The sequence below is a fragment of the Gadus chalcogrammus genome, chromosome 8, assembly GCF_026213295.1.
Source record: "Gadus chalcogrammus isolate NIFS_2021 chromosome 8, NIFS_Gcha_1.0, whole genome shotgun sequence".
Lineage (NCBI taxonomy): Eukaryota > Metazoa > Chordata > Actinopteri > Gadiformes > Gadidae > Gadus > Gadus chalcogrammus.
In genome coordinates this window covers 2,987,358-3,004,857 of record NC_079419.1, presented here as the reverse complement: position 1 = coordinate 3,004,857, position 17,500 = coordinate 2,987,358, and the positions used below count along the sequence as shown (strand labels likewise).

Sequence of the window (17,500 nt, the reverse complement as noted above, 5' to 3'; positions counted from 1 at the left end):
TGCCATGGTTCTCTGTGTCAGATGTACGGAGGCGTCCATCAGTGTGTGACTCATCTCTGTGGGCGACTCTCCCAGACCCGTCCGAGCACGCCGCGTCGGTGAGGACCTCCAGCACCACCGTCTCGTCCCGGACTGTCTCGCTCATCTCCAGCTCCCAGCAGCAGACCCACGTCCAGCAGCCCCAGAACCCCTCCCAAACCATCGCCCCGCCATCCCCACCGCGCCCACAGCCTCCACCGCCGGCCCCGCCCACGCCCCAGCCCCTCTACCCTCTGATCACCTCGCCTCAACCCCCCGCAGCCCCGCCGGCGACCCACCCCAAACCCCAGCTCCCCCAGCCGCCGCAAGCCCCGCCCAGGCCCCAAGGCTTCGCCCAGCCCCTCCCCAAGCCCCAGCACCCCCAGACCCAACCCCGCGGTCAGGCCCCCCCTCCGCCGGCCCCCAAGGGCCCCGCGCCGCCCCCGACCCTCCCCAAGCCCCAGACCTACCCGCTGGTCAAGTCCCAGTCCCTGCCTCTGGATCCCTTCCAGGACTTCGGCGGCGAGCTGATCTCCCCCAGCGACTCCGCCGACCGCCTGTCCGACATCATGACCTCCAAGCAGATGTCCATCAAAGACAGGTATGGGTGGTGGTCGAGGGGGGGGGGGCTGGTCGTGGTATAGACGGTAAATGGTCTGCATTTATACAGCGCTTTTACCAAAAAAGCACGTTACAATATGGCCTAACATTCACCCATTCATGCGCACATTCAGCCATGCAAGGTGACAGCCAGCTCGTCAGGTGCCTTGCCCAGAGACACCTCAACACTCAGCTAGGAGGAGCCGGGGATCATACTAGCACCCTTGCGGTGACCAGCCGACCCGCTCCACCCCCTGAGCTACTGTGGCCTCATGGTTATGTCTATTATCGCATCATAGTTATGTCACTTCATACGAGAAACGTATCTGAACTCTTTTGGGCTCACTCTGATCGTAGCTTGTGCGGCTGAGAGGAAGAGAGTGGTGGGGACATAACACGTTTCATTCACAAGTTGCTTCATTAGACTGAAGCGTGAAAAGCAGCGTAAACGCAAGGAGCGAGGAGAATGCATAGTAGAGAAGGCAGAGTACATTGTTGTGTATTAGCGTACGCTTTTACCCTGGGCAACTTCAGGCGAGTGCATTGAACCACGAAGATTCAACGCAAAAGGTGCAGGGGTTATGCCGGTGCATATAATTCATCAAGTGGTAGAGAATCATTTTGGTTAGAATGGTAGAGAAACAAATCTCACAAATCTTAAGGATTAAGGGCTCATTTTCGAATTTGTGATTCAGCCCTTAGTCACAGTTACAGTCTCAGAGGGCCTCTCAAGCCCACATTATTTGACACCTCTTTACCCCCCCATCTCCAATAGGCAAGGATAAACTCCTCAGAACCCCGTGAGAACAGGAGGCAGCCCTTAGCAGGAACACATAACAGAAATCCCTCTATCCGGGGATGGCAGGGAGGGCAATAGATGCTGACTGAACTGATGTATAAACGGACCAATTTTGTAGATGTTCTTCAAATATAAACGTTTGGGGTAAAATCATGACATTACGAAAAGAACAGTTTAGTCAGAAGCGTTTTACACCTCGCAATGTGAAAGTAAGAAACATTTTGTACTGCTTAATGCAGCAGGCAGAGTGACTGTTCAAGGTCAGATTCTAATAGGTCAACAGTTTCCAGAACATCTTGCTGCAATCAGGTCGTGAGTCTGCAGCTCTGTGTGCTCGCGGGATGTGGGTTCCTGTCATCCTTTTTACCTTCACTGGGAGGTGAGGAAGATTTATTTTTAGCCATGCTGCATTTCGACTGCGAGGAGGTCCACAGAGAGCTGTGTGTGGACCAGAGAAAAATCCTGCCGGCTTCCACGAGTTCTGGAGATTAACCTCCTCCTAATGCCCTCCTTTCTGCCTTGTCCACGCTGCAGACGCCCTCACCATGACATACTTTCCCCTCTCCACTAAAACAATTTGTTGATCAGAGCATCTCTCGCTTGCTTTTCGAAGAGCTCAACGAAATTGACGGTCTTTTAATGACCTTTTTAAACCATAGAGAATATGAGCATAGAGTATATGACGATTGAACTGGAAGTCGTATTTTGAAAATTTCTGTTTATGAATGCAACTTAATGGTAGGTTAGTTTCACTTCATAGGTTGCAACTGTCAGTTTATAGGTCAATGCTGTCACAAATGTGGATCCTTAACATTTAGTGATCCTCCTGTTTTAGAGATTGAAGTGTAATAGTCACCAAGAATTACGTTAAAAACCCCATCAAAGCTACCCAACGTTATCAACCGCTGTTAGCACAAATTAGCATGATTCAAATAGACTTACACACTGTATCTTATATCATGTGTGTGTGTGTGTGTGTGTGTGTGTGTGTGTGTGTGTGTGTGTGTGTGTGTGTGTGTGTGTGTGTGTGTGTGTGTGTGTGTGTGTGTGTGTGTGCGTGTGTGTGCGCGGTTGTGTCTACACTAGGCTTGCCCTGCTGAAGAAGAGCGGCGAGGAGGACTGGAGGAACCGCATCAACAAGAAACAGGACGTGGTCAAAGCCGCCGCCGCCGCCGCCACAGAGTCACAGCAGCAGGTCCAGCTGTGGGAGGCGGAGCAGTCCTACATGAAGAAGGTTGGTTCTGGACCCAGAAATACACCCGGAAGATCGCTATCATTCATTCATTCATTCATTCATTCATTCATTCATTCCTACATGAAGCAGTCCTACATGAAGAAGGTCAGTTTTGAATCCAAAAATACACCCGGAAGATCTCTATCATTCATTCATTCATTCATTCATTCATTCATTCATTCATTCATTCATTCATTCCTACATGAAGCAGTCCTACATGAAGAAGGTCAGTTTTGAATCCAAAAATACACCCGGAAGATCTCTATCATTCATTCATTCATTCATTCATTCATTCATTCATTCATTCACTCATTCATTCATTCATTCATTCATTCCTACATGAAGCAGTCCTACATGAAGAAGGTCAGTTTTGAATCCAAAAATACACCCGGAAGATCTCTATCATTCATTCATTCATTCATTCATTCATTCATTCATTCATTCATTCCTACATGAAGCAGTCCTACATGAAGAAGGTCAGTTTTGAATCCAAAAATACACCCGGAAGATCTCTATCATTCATTCATTCATTCATTCATTCATTCATTCACTCATTCATTCATTCATTCATTCCTACATGAAGCAGTCCTATATGAAGAAGGTCCGTTTTGAATCCAAAAATACACCCGGTAGATTCCTATCATTCATTCATTCATTCATTCATTCATTCATTCACTCCTTTTGAGATCCGTTTGGACAGACTATCTGTGACCCACATAATGAACAGTTGCGTTGCGAGTATCCATGGGCCTTCTTTGGCAATGATAGTTTAATTACTAGAACAATTATACTAATTAACAACAACTATACAATTATAATTTTATAATAATATAATACTATAATACTAATAATGATTTTAATGCTAATACCATATAATAATAATAATAAAAATAAAGACAGAGTCTCATTATTCAGCCTATTCAGTCTTAAAGGCCGGCTGGTTGTCGTTCTCTTCCAGCCGGTAAGTGAGCCCAGCTGCCGGGCTAACCCAGTGGTTCAGATCCTGCGTGTGGGCGGGGCGGGGGGGGGGGGGGGGTTCAGGCCCTGTAGGTCCTTGGATGGGAGGCATACGGGACAGGTCTCTGCGTGGAATGAACAGTATGGGGTGGTGTACGGAAGAGGAAGATACTGATCAAACCAAAACCTGCAGACTCAGCAGATCCCGAGTTCCACTGAGCCGCTCTGGGCTCAATCACCGCTGAGGCACGCTGTGTGGCTGGATGAGATCAGGGGCATTGGACCACACTTAATGTGAACAGTGTTGGTCCTTTTCCTTCTCAGTAATGCACAACAAACTCATCCATGTTTCTAACATGACATGAAAGAAGGGTTGGTCAAATGGATGAATAGTGGCTATTTTAAAATACAAAGACTCTTTTCCTCAGAATTACAAAACTAAATAAATGATGCTTAATATATTATTTATATCCCGGGTTATCGTACTTAACCCTCCAGTTCATTTGAGACAGTTTAATGTAACCATATGTTCGCTATTCAGTTAACCTAGTTAATCCTGCTTACTAGGTTTATGCAATCACAGCCATAAGATAAGATAAGTTAAGATAAGATAAGGAAATGTATTGACAACACAACTCAAAATAACCTATTACGAATTAGAATGAATTTATTGTAAAAAAAAAAAGAAGGTAAAAATAGTATAAAATAAAACTAGTCTCTGCAGAGAGGCCAAACAACACGACGAAGGCATTCAAAGGTTGAAGCGCTGGAGTGAGTCCCGGACAGTGGGCTCGCCCCAGTGTGAAGCAGGGAGATGTCCTTGAGGGCAGTGCTGCAGATAGGGGTGCCACTGCTCCCATCGGCCATCTCAAGAGGCAGCTCGGGGTACTGCTGCTTCTGAGCCAGCCGAGGCTGCCTCAGCTCCCCTCACGGGCGATAGGCGCGGTGTAAACAGTGAAATGGGGACTATAGATAACAACTACGGTGTAATATAAGATGTAATAATGTTGAAGTGTGCGTGTGTGCGTGTGCGTGTGCGCGTGTGTGTGTGTGTGTGTGTGTGTGCGTGTGTGTCGCAACTTATCTTATCATATGCATGTATATCTTATAATAGAAGGTGGACATGGCTACCCCAACCCTCCCTCTTTATGTGACCTACTCTTTCCTTTTACCCCCCCCCCCCCCCCCCCCCCTCCCCTACAGGAGGAATCCGTGGTCATTCAGGACTACTCTGCTGTGTCTATGTCCCAACAGCTATGGGTAAGCCCCTGCTCTTTCAGCCAATCAGTGTGAGCCCCTTCAACCCCTCCCCCTTCTCCCCCTCTCAAACATACCCCCCCCTCCCCCTCCTCTTCGACCCCTGACCAATGAGCTTTGTTTGGCTTTGGGAGCTTTCTTGCTTTTTTTTTCAAAACAGCGCTTTGTGTTGGGTTGGTGTGCTAGGCTACTTTTCTTCCCCCTGTCATCCCCCCCTTGAAGCTCTGGCTGCCAGGGTGGGGAGGGCTGGTGAGGGGGGGGGGGGGGGGGGGCTGTGTCAGAGCCATGGACGGTACAAAACAAGGGAGATGCTGGCTGGGTACTGATCCGTGTTGACATGACGCTGCATCTAGTCTGAGGCTGTTTGTGAGCTTCTGAATTGAGAGGCTGATCGAATGCGTCGACAAGGTTAGGTTAATAATGAGATGACGCAATCATTGATGTTGTCGCGCGCAGATGTAATAATGTTGAAGTGTGTGTGTGTGTGTGTGTGCGTGTGCGTGTGTGTGTCTGTGTGTGATTCAGCATTTTGCGATTGGCCCTTCTCAGTTGCATTTTGAATTTGGAATCCTTCGCTGTGCATTGATGAACATAACCTCCCGCAGATCCCCTTTGTGGATCGACGTGAGAACGGGACAAATGATTCTCCACACTGACATTGTTACATTCCGAGGAACAACAACAGGATACGCATCGCACATAACCACGAACAATCTCCATCCTCTAAACACGTGCTGCTGTGACCTCTTCTGTGAGCTCGGCGAGCTCACAGAAGAGGTCACAGCAGCACGTGTTTAGAGGATGGAGATTGTCTGAGAGCTCGGCTCGCCGTTGCGCTTTCTGCACCCCCCCACCCCTCCGCCGCGCCACCCTACTGTACCCCCTCTTCTGTGATCTGCACCCTGGTCACATTTCCCCCTTTCCTTCTCATCACCTCTCTCCCTCCGCCACGCCCCTTCCTCCTCCTCCCGTAGGAGCCTGTCTTCTCCTCCACCTATTCTCCCAACCTCTCCCTGGGACAAAAGTGTCTGTATGTCGACCGCACCGCTCAGGTAAGGGCGTCGGCCCAGGAGGCCCTGCATGGTGTGGTCTGCCCTACTTCTTCAACACCTCTCTGTCCCTCTCACTCCTCCCCCATCTCTTTCTCCCTTCCTCCCTCTCTCTCTCCCTTCCTCTCTCTCTCTCTCTCCCTTCCTCCCTCTCTCCCCCGCCACTTCTCTCTCCCTCCCCCCACCTCTCTCCTCCTCCCCCCACCTCTCTCTCTCCCTTCCTCCCTCTCTCCCCCCCCCGCCACCTCCCTCTCTCCTCCTCCCCCCACCTCTCTCTCTCCCTCCCTCTCTCCTCCTCCCCCCTCCCCCCCCCACTTCTCTTTCTCCCCCCACCTCTCTCCTCCTTACCCCACCTCTCTCTCCCTCCCTCTCTCCTCCTCCCCCCACCTCTCTCTCTCCCTTCCTCCCTCTCTCCCTCTCCCCCCCGCCACCTCCCTCTCTCCTCCTCCCCCCACCTCTCTCTCTCCCTCCCTCCCTCCTCCTCCCCCCTCCCCCCCCCTCACTCTCTCCATCTCTCTCTCTCTGAGTGATTCGGTCCTGACGGTGTAACAACAACTTCCTCAACTTTTTTTTTCTTTTGCATCGCTGTCCCTTTGAATAGCGAGGCCCTGTCTCACTCAGCTCGCTGGCGGCCACGAGTTAAAGGGTTTACCGGAGTGTGTGTAAACTCCGGGACTCCCGGTTAGACTAAGACGTTCTTTAGAGAAACCGGCCTGAGGTGAGGCGTCCTCGTCCGCTCCGATGGACTCGCTCGTTCTCGAGTGCTTCTTCCGAACGCACCGCCGTTTGGCGCGGACGTTACGTGTGACTAATGGCTCCTCGTCATGGAGTTGTCTCACCGGGTTAAGGGGATCCATGGAGAGTGGGAGAGATGCCCTGGGGGGAAGTTGTCACGTGCGCATAGAACTGTGCAAGTACTATTATTAGTGTTATGTCATTCTCATTGGGAAGTTTACAGTATATGGACATTTTTATCATCATTCTTCATTTATCGTCATTTATATCAAAGCACCAATAAATGTCCTCAGTGTGTTTGGTGTGGGGTCCATTCAGCGCCACTTGTATCTATACATTGATACTGAATAATTACAACGGCAACAATACACACAACGCCCTAAACCTAATGTGCAAAGAATGTTACACATTTTGTTTTGTGTGTCACTATTTGAAGCCGTCTGTGAGGTAACGTCAGCTCTGGGAGTGGTCTTGTGAATCCTAACTGACCAACTAATACGGTTTGCCCTGTGAAACAAATGACATGCCTACCTCTGAGCTCTGAGCATCAAGAATCCCGCCCAGTAATCAAGTCTGTGCGAATAACTGTGTTTGCGTTTGTGTGTGTGTTTATGTGAATTTGTCTGTGTTTGTGTGTGTGTGTGTGTGCGTGTGCCTGTGTGTTTGTCTGTGCGTGGGTGCCTGTGTGTGTGCGTCTGTCTGTTTGTGTGCGTGTCCCTGTGTGTGTGCGTCTGTCTGTGTGTGTGTGCGTGTCCCTGTGTGTGTGCGTCTGTCTGTGTGTGTGTGTGTGTCCCTCTGTGCGCCCGTGTGTGCGTCCCAGAGGATGGGCGAGGAGATCGTGGAGTCCCAGATGAGCATCGAGGAGCGGAAGCAGATGATCTCCACCCGCGAGGACGCCTGGAAGAGCAGAGGGCGGGGCGTGGCCAACGACTCCAGCCAGTACACCGTGGCCGCGCGCATGGTGAAGAAAGGTGGGCTCACTGTGGGCACTGGGGGGGGGCTGCACGGCCCCCTCAGCGCTGTTGGATCGATGGATCACTGAGTGTCCCCTTGGGGAAACTGTTCTCAGTGAATAGACGGGCACACAAGACCGTTAACCACAACAACGACGTGCAAACAAAAAAAACAACCACTGACAAGACAAGACCCTAAAATCCTATTCCCCACGTGGTACAAGGACACATCTAAGGTTGTTGGCTTTTTAAATATACAATTAAAACCTTCTTTTTATATGATTTTTATTCATAAAGATGATGGATTGTGGAATGAATGACTGTTTTGGCCTATTTTTTGGAGAGGGCTGGGTATTGAAACCTGCTACCTGAGGGTCATAGTAGTGTTTGTTACATGTTAATGGTGACATAATATATCACCAGGTGTGAGCGTGATTGGCTGTTACCAGCCGTTTCACAAATCTGCCTCTTCTGACATCACAAGTGGGCGTGTCCACCTAGATATCTGATGGCTAGATCAGTAACGTTTGCTACGGTCCGCTGGGTAGGCTGGACTAGACTGATCTATCCATCATATATCTAGGTGGACACGCCCACTTGTGATGTCAGAAGAGGCAGATTTGTAACACGGCTTGTAATGGCCAATCACAATCACACCTGGTGGAATAATCGGTCAACTTTAAGGGTGATCCTTGTCACCAAAGTGCGCTCTGTCCCCAATGCAGTGTGATCAATCGTACATTCAGGTTATGTGCACCTTTGTTACCAGCCTGCTTTTTACACGCTGCAAGTTGCCTTTATTTTAGATCTAGTCTTGCCATCTCAGGGGTTGACACTAAGGTTTCAAAAGCACTTGCCCATCGGGCAAGTACAGGTCAGGTTCAACTTGCCCGAATGTAATGTTCACTTGCCCAAATAATAATCAGAATCGTGAACGGGCCTCTTTTTGCCAGGCACCCGGCCTGGTTTTGGGGGGGCTCAGAAAAATCATCCTAGCTCAGACTGAAGCTGAATGTTAGCTTCCACACATGTGTTTAAAAAATAACAAACTTCTCTTCGTTTACTTATTTATCGAGCGGTCACATCGTGCCATGAAGTGATTTCAGTCCACAGTTGCAAGCTATCGCCAAGTTATATGTAGACCTGCATGATTTGATGCAAATGTACATAACTAAATGTCAGAGGTAGTAGCAAAGATATGTCTTTTTTAACTTTCAAGTTTCTTGTAGCTCTAACTGAATAATCACAATCGCGTTTCTAGTAGGTTGTCAGTCAGGATACTGGATTTTCTAACTTCAACACTATTCCTGGAAAAAGATCGATATTCTATACCATTTTCGATATCAGGGGAAACGTTTTTTTCAGGAAAGAACATACCCAAAGTAAAGAGATTATATCTCCACAACTGCAAGGGCGATAATGTCATCTTTGGGCCAAAAGAAAGATTGTTGTGCAAGTGAAATATTCAATGGAGATAATACTTGGTTAAAGTGAATAAAGCCATGGAACACAGCATAAGTGGAAGATAACATTTCCACCTGAAATAATTATCAGTATCAGTTGGTCGTTAACAGTTGGGAGCGCTGTCTTACTATGAGACACAAATAAGGTAGATATCTTACAATTTTGACACTTGACACCTCTATTTAAAGTTCAGGGCAATCGAATGCACCAAGCCAAACACTCGCAAACAAATATATGGCCACTAGATTGCGCTGAAGAATATGTTTTCTGATTGAAGGCAATTTACCTATTTCCTAAGAAACCTTCTCTTATTCATTGATTGAAAACACCATGTTAAGTTGCAAAATTTGGCCCAGATACTGGATAATCTGTTTATGGCGGTTTTATTCGATCAGAATCAACTTTGTGGACAAAAATCACAAAGGTAATACTTCATTTTTGGTTGTTAAAAGAAAAGGGGACGTTTCTTCTTAAGTTGTTATTTGCGAGTTTTAGTCACAGAATGATATGGTTTGGACTGTTGGAATAAGTGGAGGCTCAGCTTTCATGTAATATATACAGTAGTTTGTGAGGGTCCAATTTCGTGAAAAAGATCGCTATTGCTGTGCGCATGTGCACAGTTATGAAACACAAAACCGTGTTCTTGACTTTCCTTGATAATTTGCCTCAATCCAAAGTACTTCCAAACTGCACTCCTCCATCACTACTCCATTTAACTTATACCTAAACCGTTCGCGGAGGTGCTGCACTTGAGATTCTAGCTGTGTTGGCTAACCTTTAGCGAATCACTGCCAGAGACCGCACTGCGAGTGAGTGACAGAAGGCGGGGCTATATTCGCACTGAAGCGATGCGTGTCTGTTAACTCGCTTTCCGAGAGAAGAGAAGACAGCGCGCTGATCAATTGCAAATACTTCTATATTGTGTGGTTTTGCGGAACAATAGGTTGTTCTGCAGTTTCTAAAAACATTTGAATAAATAGCTTTTATATTAACATCCACCCAAAATCCACTTGCCCGTTCGGGCAAACAGAAAAAATCTCAACTTGCCCAAACATTTTTTTTACTTGCCCCGGGCAAGCGGGCAACCGTTAGTGTCAACCCCTGCATCTTATTTAAATGAGATGTGGTGAGATTACTATGCTGTTATTTTCAATACTATATTGATTTTTGTAAGCAACCCTTATGGTACATCTTTATTATCCATAGTTCTTTATTATATATGGTTCATTATAATATTAAAAACAAGGTTAGGGTAAGGGTAATTTCTTTTTATGTTTAAAGAACTATCTTCGAAGAAGAAGAGAGTTCTTTATTGTTCACTATGATAATATGAATGTTTTTGTTTATTTGCTTTTTTTAAGCATCTTTAGTAGAAAAACAACTCTGAATCATCATCAGTGTATTGTCGTTGTTTGGCAGCCATTTTGGTTTCCTCTCTCCTTCCCTGCTGTTGTCTGATTGGTCGTTTGTTTCCTCTCTCCTTCCTTGCTGTTGTCTGATTGGTGGTCTGCTCAGGGCTGGCCGCCTCCTCCTCGGTCATCAGCCCTATCCTGTCACCAGTGGCTGGAAGGTTCAAGAACAGCAGCCCTGCTGTCAGCAAGCCCCAGGAGGGTGAGACACACACACACACACACACACACACACACACACACACACACACACACACACACACACACACACACACACACACACACACACACACACACTCTCCCTGTATCTCTTCATGGCATAGTGAAGGCTTCATCATTTGCCATTTAGTCATTTGGCAGTGGCTTTAATCCAAAGCAACCGACAAGAAATTCAGATAAATGTCGATGTCACAGAACATTGTCCTGTTCTGGTGTTTTCTGTACCTCACATCAAACCATTCTCTTTCATCAGACATCGAGGCCAAACCAGACATGGAGTCAGACAAGAAGCTAGACAAGCTGGAAACCTTCTTGGGGCGTCTGAATAGCAAAGGTAAAAGGGTTTCCTAATGACTACAAAACTCATTGTTGCAATAATTAAATGTCCGATGACATGCCACCAGACATGTGAGTGTGATTAGCCGTTACAAGCCGTTTTTCTGTCCACCTACATGCCAATCACACCTGGTGGCATGTCATGGGACCTTTAACCATTAAGTCATTTTGTCACATTAAGTAGACCAACAATTTAATAATAATTCCATAATCTCACATGTGTTATAAAAAGCACCGAATAATATTGGATCGTGTACCTCAACGTGTTTTTGTCAGTTGAATTCGTTCCCCACACAACTGGAGTTTCCCAGCTCCTAGTTGTTTTCAGCTGCCCCTTCGCTCATCATCTCTCTCCCCGGTGCCCCCTAGTGGCGGACCTGCAGGAGACCACCCTGACGGTCACCGAGAGGGCCGTGAAGGAGGTGATGAAGCTCGACGACGAGATCTTCTCCAAGTTCTACCGCCACGTGGTGGACCTTCCCTGCATGCCCACGCGGATCGAGGACGACTTCGACGCCATCTTCGGCTGCCAGGGTCCCAAGTGAGCGGACGGCTTTCCCTACCTGTAGTAAAACACATCGCAACTCATGCAGTAGGCTACGCGTGTGCGTTTAACCCGCTGCCTCGATCCAGAACGCTGTTTCTGTGTTGTCCAGTGTTCCCGCGACCAAAGCGTTTATTTGCTCTTATCCGTTTAGTCACAGTCAAATTGAACTTGTTTGTCCGACCGACCGGGCAACCAGTTACACAGAGGACCGAAATTGTGTTTCCCTCCACTCCAAACATGCTATTAATATATTTGCCACATATAACATATAACATATAATAACATAATAGTGCATATAACATTTGTAGCAGTTGCTCGAACTACATTTCCCAGCATCCTTTGCGTCCCTGCCTCCCCTTCCCCAGGCTGACCTCGGCCATGGTGCAGCACAAGCGCTCTGTGCGCCCGTCCCGTAACGTGCAGTCCTCCAGGAACCCGGTGAAGATGCTGGCGGCGCGCCAGGACATCCGGCACGAGTACACGGAGCAGCGGCTCAACATCGGCCTGCTGGAGAGCAAGAGGATCACCGCCGAGAAGAGTAAGGCCCTGAGGATATCATGAGGATAGCATGAGGATAACATGAGGATAACATGAGGATAACATGAGGATAGCATGAGGATAACATGAGGATAACATGAGGATAACATGAGGATATCATGAGGATATCATGAGGATATCATGAGGATAACATGAGGATAGCATGAGGATAGCATGAGGATAACATGAGGATAACATGAGGATATCATGAGGATATCATGAGGATATCATGAGGATAACATGAGGATAACATGAGGATATCATGAGAATAACATGAGGGTAACATGAGGGTAACATGAGGATAACATGAGGATAACATGAGGATAACATGAGGATATCATGAGGATAACATGAGGATAACATGAGGATAACATGAGAATAACATGAGGATATCATGAGGATATCATGAGGATATCATGAGGATATCATGAGGATATCATGAGAATACAAAACAGTGTACAAAGTGCTATAACATTGTGTAATACACCTCATTCTTTAGGATAACATTTACTGAGTGCTTGAACGCTGTAATAAATAAATATAAATATACATATAATAATACACTGTTGCACCATAATGATAATATGATTATAACATGATAATACAAAAATGTACCAAGTGCTGTAACATTATGTAATACACTTCATTCTTTAGGCTAACATTTACGTATTGCTTTAACGGTATAATTAATATATATAAATATGATAATACAACAATGCACCATAATAATAATATCATTAAAATGACATCATAAAACACTGAATTCTTAATAAAAGAAAAGAAAGAATAGACTTTATTATTTATGCAAAAATATACACTGTGCTTTAACAAGCATACTCAGAATCTCAGACTTTATTCAAGTTGACGAGGATTGTGATGGGAGGTTGAGTGTGTATATTATACTGTGTTTGTGTGTATGTGCGTGTGAGTGTGTGCATGCCTGTGTGTGCGTGCGTGCAGCTGTGTGCACGACGGGTGGTCGACAAAGCACCGTAAACCAAACATCCCACTTACGTGTTCCGATGAGCGATCACCTGCCAGTGTCTCTTAGCATTCACATTGCCCTGCGTCGGTTCGCCCCCTCCTGTTCTGACGCGCGTACTGCGCTGCTGCTTCCCCAGTCAGCAAGACGTCAGAGTACTCGGAGGCGGCGCTGGCCGGCCTGGCCTCCAAGGAGAACTTCAGCGGGGTCAGCCTGCGCAGCGTCAACATCACCCAGCAGATGTCCAACAACAGCGCCGCGCCCTACAAGAACCTCATGCTCATGCAGGTCAAAGGTGAGCCGGGCCGTCCCACGTCTCACTCCGAGTGGGACTAACGAAAGCGTTTCTCTGGCGTGTGGGTTTGTGTGTCTGCTTGGACGTGCCTGATGGTTCGTAGACGTCGTGGGAGTAAGTGGTAGCGGTTTTGTCCTTTCAAATTCTGACTCATCCTGAAGTGGTGTCACGTATTAGCACTAACGAGAGCCGATCGGAAATAGCTATTGCAATAACAAACAGGAATCTATCGTTTTAGTTAAGGCACTCCCTTCTAAAAGTACGCTGATTGGGTGAAGTTGTTCGATCCCTGCGGTGGTGTCTTCTTCTCCCCAGGACGTCGCCACGTTCAGACCAGGCTAGTGGAGCCCAGAGCGTCGTCCCTGAACAGTGGGGACTGCTTCCTGCTGGTCACGCCGGACCATTGCTTCCTCTGGATCGGCGAGTTCTCCAACGTCATCGAGAAAGCCAAGGTGGGCTCCCGCCTTCCAGGAGACTTTTACGGCCCCAGCTAGAGACCCTGTCTTCATCCTTCATGCATGCGTTATTGTATCAACCTATTTTATGTTGACCCGCCTGCATCATGGAGTAAGCCTCACTGTGTTGACTCTGATCATATACGTGGCGGCAGTACCTCAGCAGCTAGAGCGGGTTGGCTGTTAACCGTAAGGTTGCTAGTTCGAGCCCTGGAGTGTGGAGGTGTCCCTGAGCAAGGCGCCTAACCCCTAACTGCTCCTGACGAGCTGGCTGTCGCCTTGCGGGGTTGACTCCACCGTCAGTGTGTGAATGTGTGCATGATTGGGTGAATGTCAGGCAATATTGTAAAGCACTTTGGTTAAAAGAACTACATGAATGCAAGCCATTTTAAAAAATGTTTTTACCAAGTACGATTTTCCCAATTTTCTTTCAATGCGTTATTTTATCGTTTCAACTGGACCCTTCCCGAAGGCTGCAGCGTGACGCCGGTGTAACCCCTTCCCTCTCTTCTCCAGGCAGCAGACCTGGCCGCCTACATCCAGACCAAGAGAGACGTGGGCTGCAGGGCCCTCCAGGTGCAGACCGTCGAGGAGGCCGTGAACCCGCAGGGCCCCGTGGCTCAGGAGTTCTGGGCTGTGCTGGGCGGACAGGCCTCCTACCGACGTAAGGACGGATGTGTTTCCCGCCGGCCGCGCTTGGCGTTGACGTGCATCACGCACACCGTGGGAGGGGGGTTAGACTGGTGTGGGAGTATGAAAGGAGTCATTTGTACTCAACGGAAAAGGGATTTATCGTCAACCAACTTGTTTGCTCAGCATGCAGGCAACCCGCCTCGTAGGGCTCTGGGATTGATTCACACCTGCGGTCATTCTTCAACGCGCCTACCTCTTCACTATCCTGTCCATAAAAGCCCATAAAAGAAGATTTACAAGGCATCATCCTTTACACTAGATTCCTAACTCATAACTCTGCAACCGAAGCTATCACTTCTCATGTAAAATACTTTGGTTGAGAGTTTGAATCTCACGTATGAGTCTTAAGGGCTGATTACCCCACATTCACGCAACGCAAGGGGGTTACAGACCCTCCTTACATCCACCACAAGGGCCGGACGTGCGGCTCACAAAAATAGTAACCTTCCGTCGAGGCGACGCAGCAGCGAGGGCTGTGATTGGTCCGGTCACTAAAACCCGGCGCAGAACCAAAACAGGTTCATGACTGCGTCGACGCGTCTGCGTGGTCCTTGCGTTGCTTGACGTGGGGCCATAATCAGCCCTTTAGGCTCTGCGTGTGTTCATCTGGTTGTGTTTTGTCTCTTCTTCCCAGCGGCGGGACCAGCAGACGAGGACGAGCACTTTGAGAACGGCATCGTGGAGACCAACTGCATCTTCCGCCTGCTGGACGACAAGCTGGTCCCGGACGACGACGAGTGGGGCAAGGTCCCGAGCTGCACCCTGCTGGAGGCCAAGGAGGTGAGGGCAGGCCGTCCAAACATATCCACCGACGAACTCTAAAGAAAACGAAGCAATGTGGGTTCATGTGTTTCGTGTTGTTTCGTGAAGAACCAAAAGGAAATTCAAACCGTAGGTCAGAAATCGACTGTAAATCACTGATAATGTGGAAATGGGTTCCCTTATATTTGGGCAATTTTATGCACAGCTTATAGCGCTGGTGGGATCGGCCTTTGAACCAACCTTAATATCTGACAATACGTGCAGTCAATTCAAGGGTTAAACACCAATGTTCTCACTATTGACCACGGCCTAAAAAAAAACTTTTTACCATTAAACCGAAAGTGAAAGTGAAAGTGAAAGTGAAAGGGGAAGTGGTGCTCTGTGGTTTCCTCCCAGGTGCTGGTGTTTGACTTTGGCAGCGAGGTGTACGTGTGGCACGGCAAGGAGGTGACCCTGGCCCAGAGGAAGGTGGCCTTCCAGCTGGCCAAGCACCTGTGGAACGGCACCTTCGACTACACCTGCTGCGACATCAACCCCCTGGACCCCGGCGGCTGCAACACGCTCATACCCAGGTATGAAGAAGAAGTACAATCAATCGAACACTGCCCCTCCGAAAACATTGTATTGGTTTAGTCCGAAAACAATACGCTATACATGCGGGCAGGGGTTAACATGCACAGCCCAATGCTACAAATGACTACGGTGTGTCTGTCTGTCCGTCCGTCCGTCCCTGTGCCCTTCCTATCGCTCCTCAGGAAAGGCCAAGGCCGTCCCGACTGGGCCATCTTCGGCCGGCTAACGGAGCACAACGAGACCATCTTGTTCAAGGAGAAGTTCCTGGATTGGAGCGAGACCAAGACCCAGGCCCCGAAGGGCGGCGAGGAGCGGCCCACCGAGCAGAAGGTACATTGTTTTGGTTTGTTTGACCCATTACGAGTATAATAAACACCAATGCCAACAAAACCACTCACCTTCCAGTTCCTTTCTCTTCCTCTCCTCCTCCTCCTCCTCCTCCTCCTCCTCCTCCTCAACCTTCTCCTCCTCCTCCCCCTCATCCTCATCTTCTTTCTCTCCTCCTCCTCCTCCTCCTCCTCCCCCTCCTCCTCATCTTCTTCCTCTCCTCCTCCTCCACTTTCTCCTCCTCCTACTCCTCCTCCTCCTCCTCCTCTTCATCTCCTCTTCCTCTCCTCCTCCTCCTCCTCCTTCTCCTTCTCTCCTCCTCCTTCTCCTCCTCCTCCTCTTCCTCTCCTCCTCCTCCTCTTCCTCCTCCTTCTCCTCCTCCTCCTCTCCTCCTCCTCCTCCTCCTCCTCCTCCTCCTGTCCTCTCCCAGGACTCCCCGCCGCCGCCCGGTAAAGGGGAGTGCCGGCCGTACGACGCCGGCCTCATGCTGCCCGTCCTGCAGACGTCCGTGTCCACCGTGCTGGACGGTGGGGACGTGGGCCGGGGCCACGGCCCCGTGGGGGACCGCGAGGACCGCCTGCGCACCCTGGAGATCAGCACGGTGGGCGTGGAGGTCTGGCACATCCTGGAGTTCGACTACAGCCGCCTGCCGCGCCTCAGCATCGGCCAGTTCCACGAGGGCGACGCCTACGTGGTCAAGTGGAAGTACATGGTCAGCGCCACAGGTGGGTCCCGGTCCGACCGTCCGTCCGTCCGTCTCCCCGGTCCCGGTGGGTGTGTCTTCTGTGGGTTGAGTGGCAAAGGATCGCAAACTAACCCGAAATTGAAAATCTTTAAAGTTTCGTATTTGAGACTTTGATGTTTCCTTTTCTGAATTTGACATCATTCCTGCGAAGAGAAGTCAAAGCTAGAACACAAAGAAACGCTGTTTCCGATGGATTGACCAATCGAAACGTCAAATAGCCACCTATTGGACAACAATCACCTCCAAACAACAAGACTAAACATACATTTCTCCTTTTTAAACCCAACACATCTGTATTGTACTCTCTGTGTGTGTGTGTGGGTGTGTCTGTGCATGCTTGTGTGTGCGTGCTCGTAGCGTGTGCGTGCTTGCCTGTGTGTGCGCCCGTCCTGACTCCCGTGTCTCTCCTCTCCCGGCGCCACGCAGTGGGCCGGCGGCAGAACCCGGAGGCGCGGAGCTCGGGGCCCGGGAAGGAGAAGTGCTGCTACTTCTTCTGGCAGGGCCGCCACTCCACGGCCAGCGAGAAGGGGACGTCGGCGCTGATGACGGTGGAG

The 17,500-nt window shown here is 48.8% G+C and overlaps 1 protein-coding gene across 1 annotated transcript in view; it reads left to right on the top strand.

Annotated features, from left to right (window-relative positions):
- The window catches only part of LOC130387166 (supervillin-like), a gene marked incomplete at its 5' end in the record, with an annotated part of 61,544 nt that overhangs the window by 31,938 nt on the left and 12,106 nt on the right, over positions 1-17,500 (top strand). Inside the window, 17 exons of the mRNA XM_056596162.1 lie at positions 76-619; positions 2,504-2,651; positions 4,812-4,868; positions 5,840-5,917; positions 7,470-7,620; positions 10,582-10,677; positions 10,948-11,028; positions 11,400-11,571; positions 11,943-12,115; positions 13,236-13,391; positions 13,707-13,843; positions 14,363-14,510; positions 15,174-15,319; positions 15,698-15,873; positions 16,057-16,204; positions 16,632-16,926; positions 17,373-17,500. The exon at positions 17,373-17,500 is cut by the window's right edge and continues 24 nt beyond it. Of these exons, the coding sequence (XP_056452137.1) occupies positions 76-619; positions 2,504-2,651; positions 4,812-4,868; positions 5,840-5,917; positions 7,470-7,620; positions 10,582-10,677; positions 10,948-11,028; positions 11,400-11,571; positions 11,943-12,115; positions 13,236-13,391; positions 13,707-13,843; positions 14,363-14,510; positions 15,174-15,319; positions 15,698-15,873; positions 16,057-16,204; positions 16,632-16,926; positions 17,373-17,500 (2,834 nt within the window). The remainder of the gene's footprint in view (positions 1-75; positions 620-2,503; positions 2,652-4,811; positions 4,869-5,839; positions 5,918-7,469; positions 7,621-10,581; positions 10,678-10,947; positions 11,029-11,399; positions 11,572-11,942; positions 12,116-13,235; positions 13,392-13,706; positions 13,844-14,362; positions 14,511-15,173; positions 15,320-15,697; positions 15,874-16,056; positions 16,205-16,631; positions 16,927-17,372) is intronic.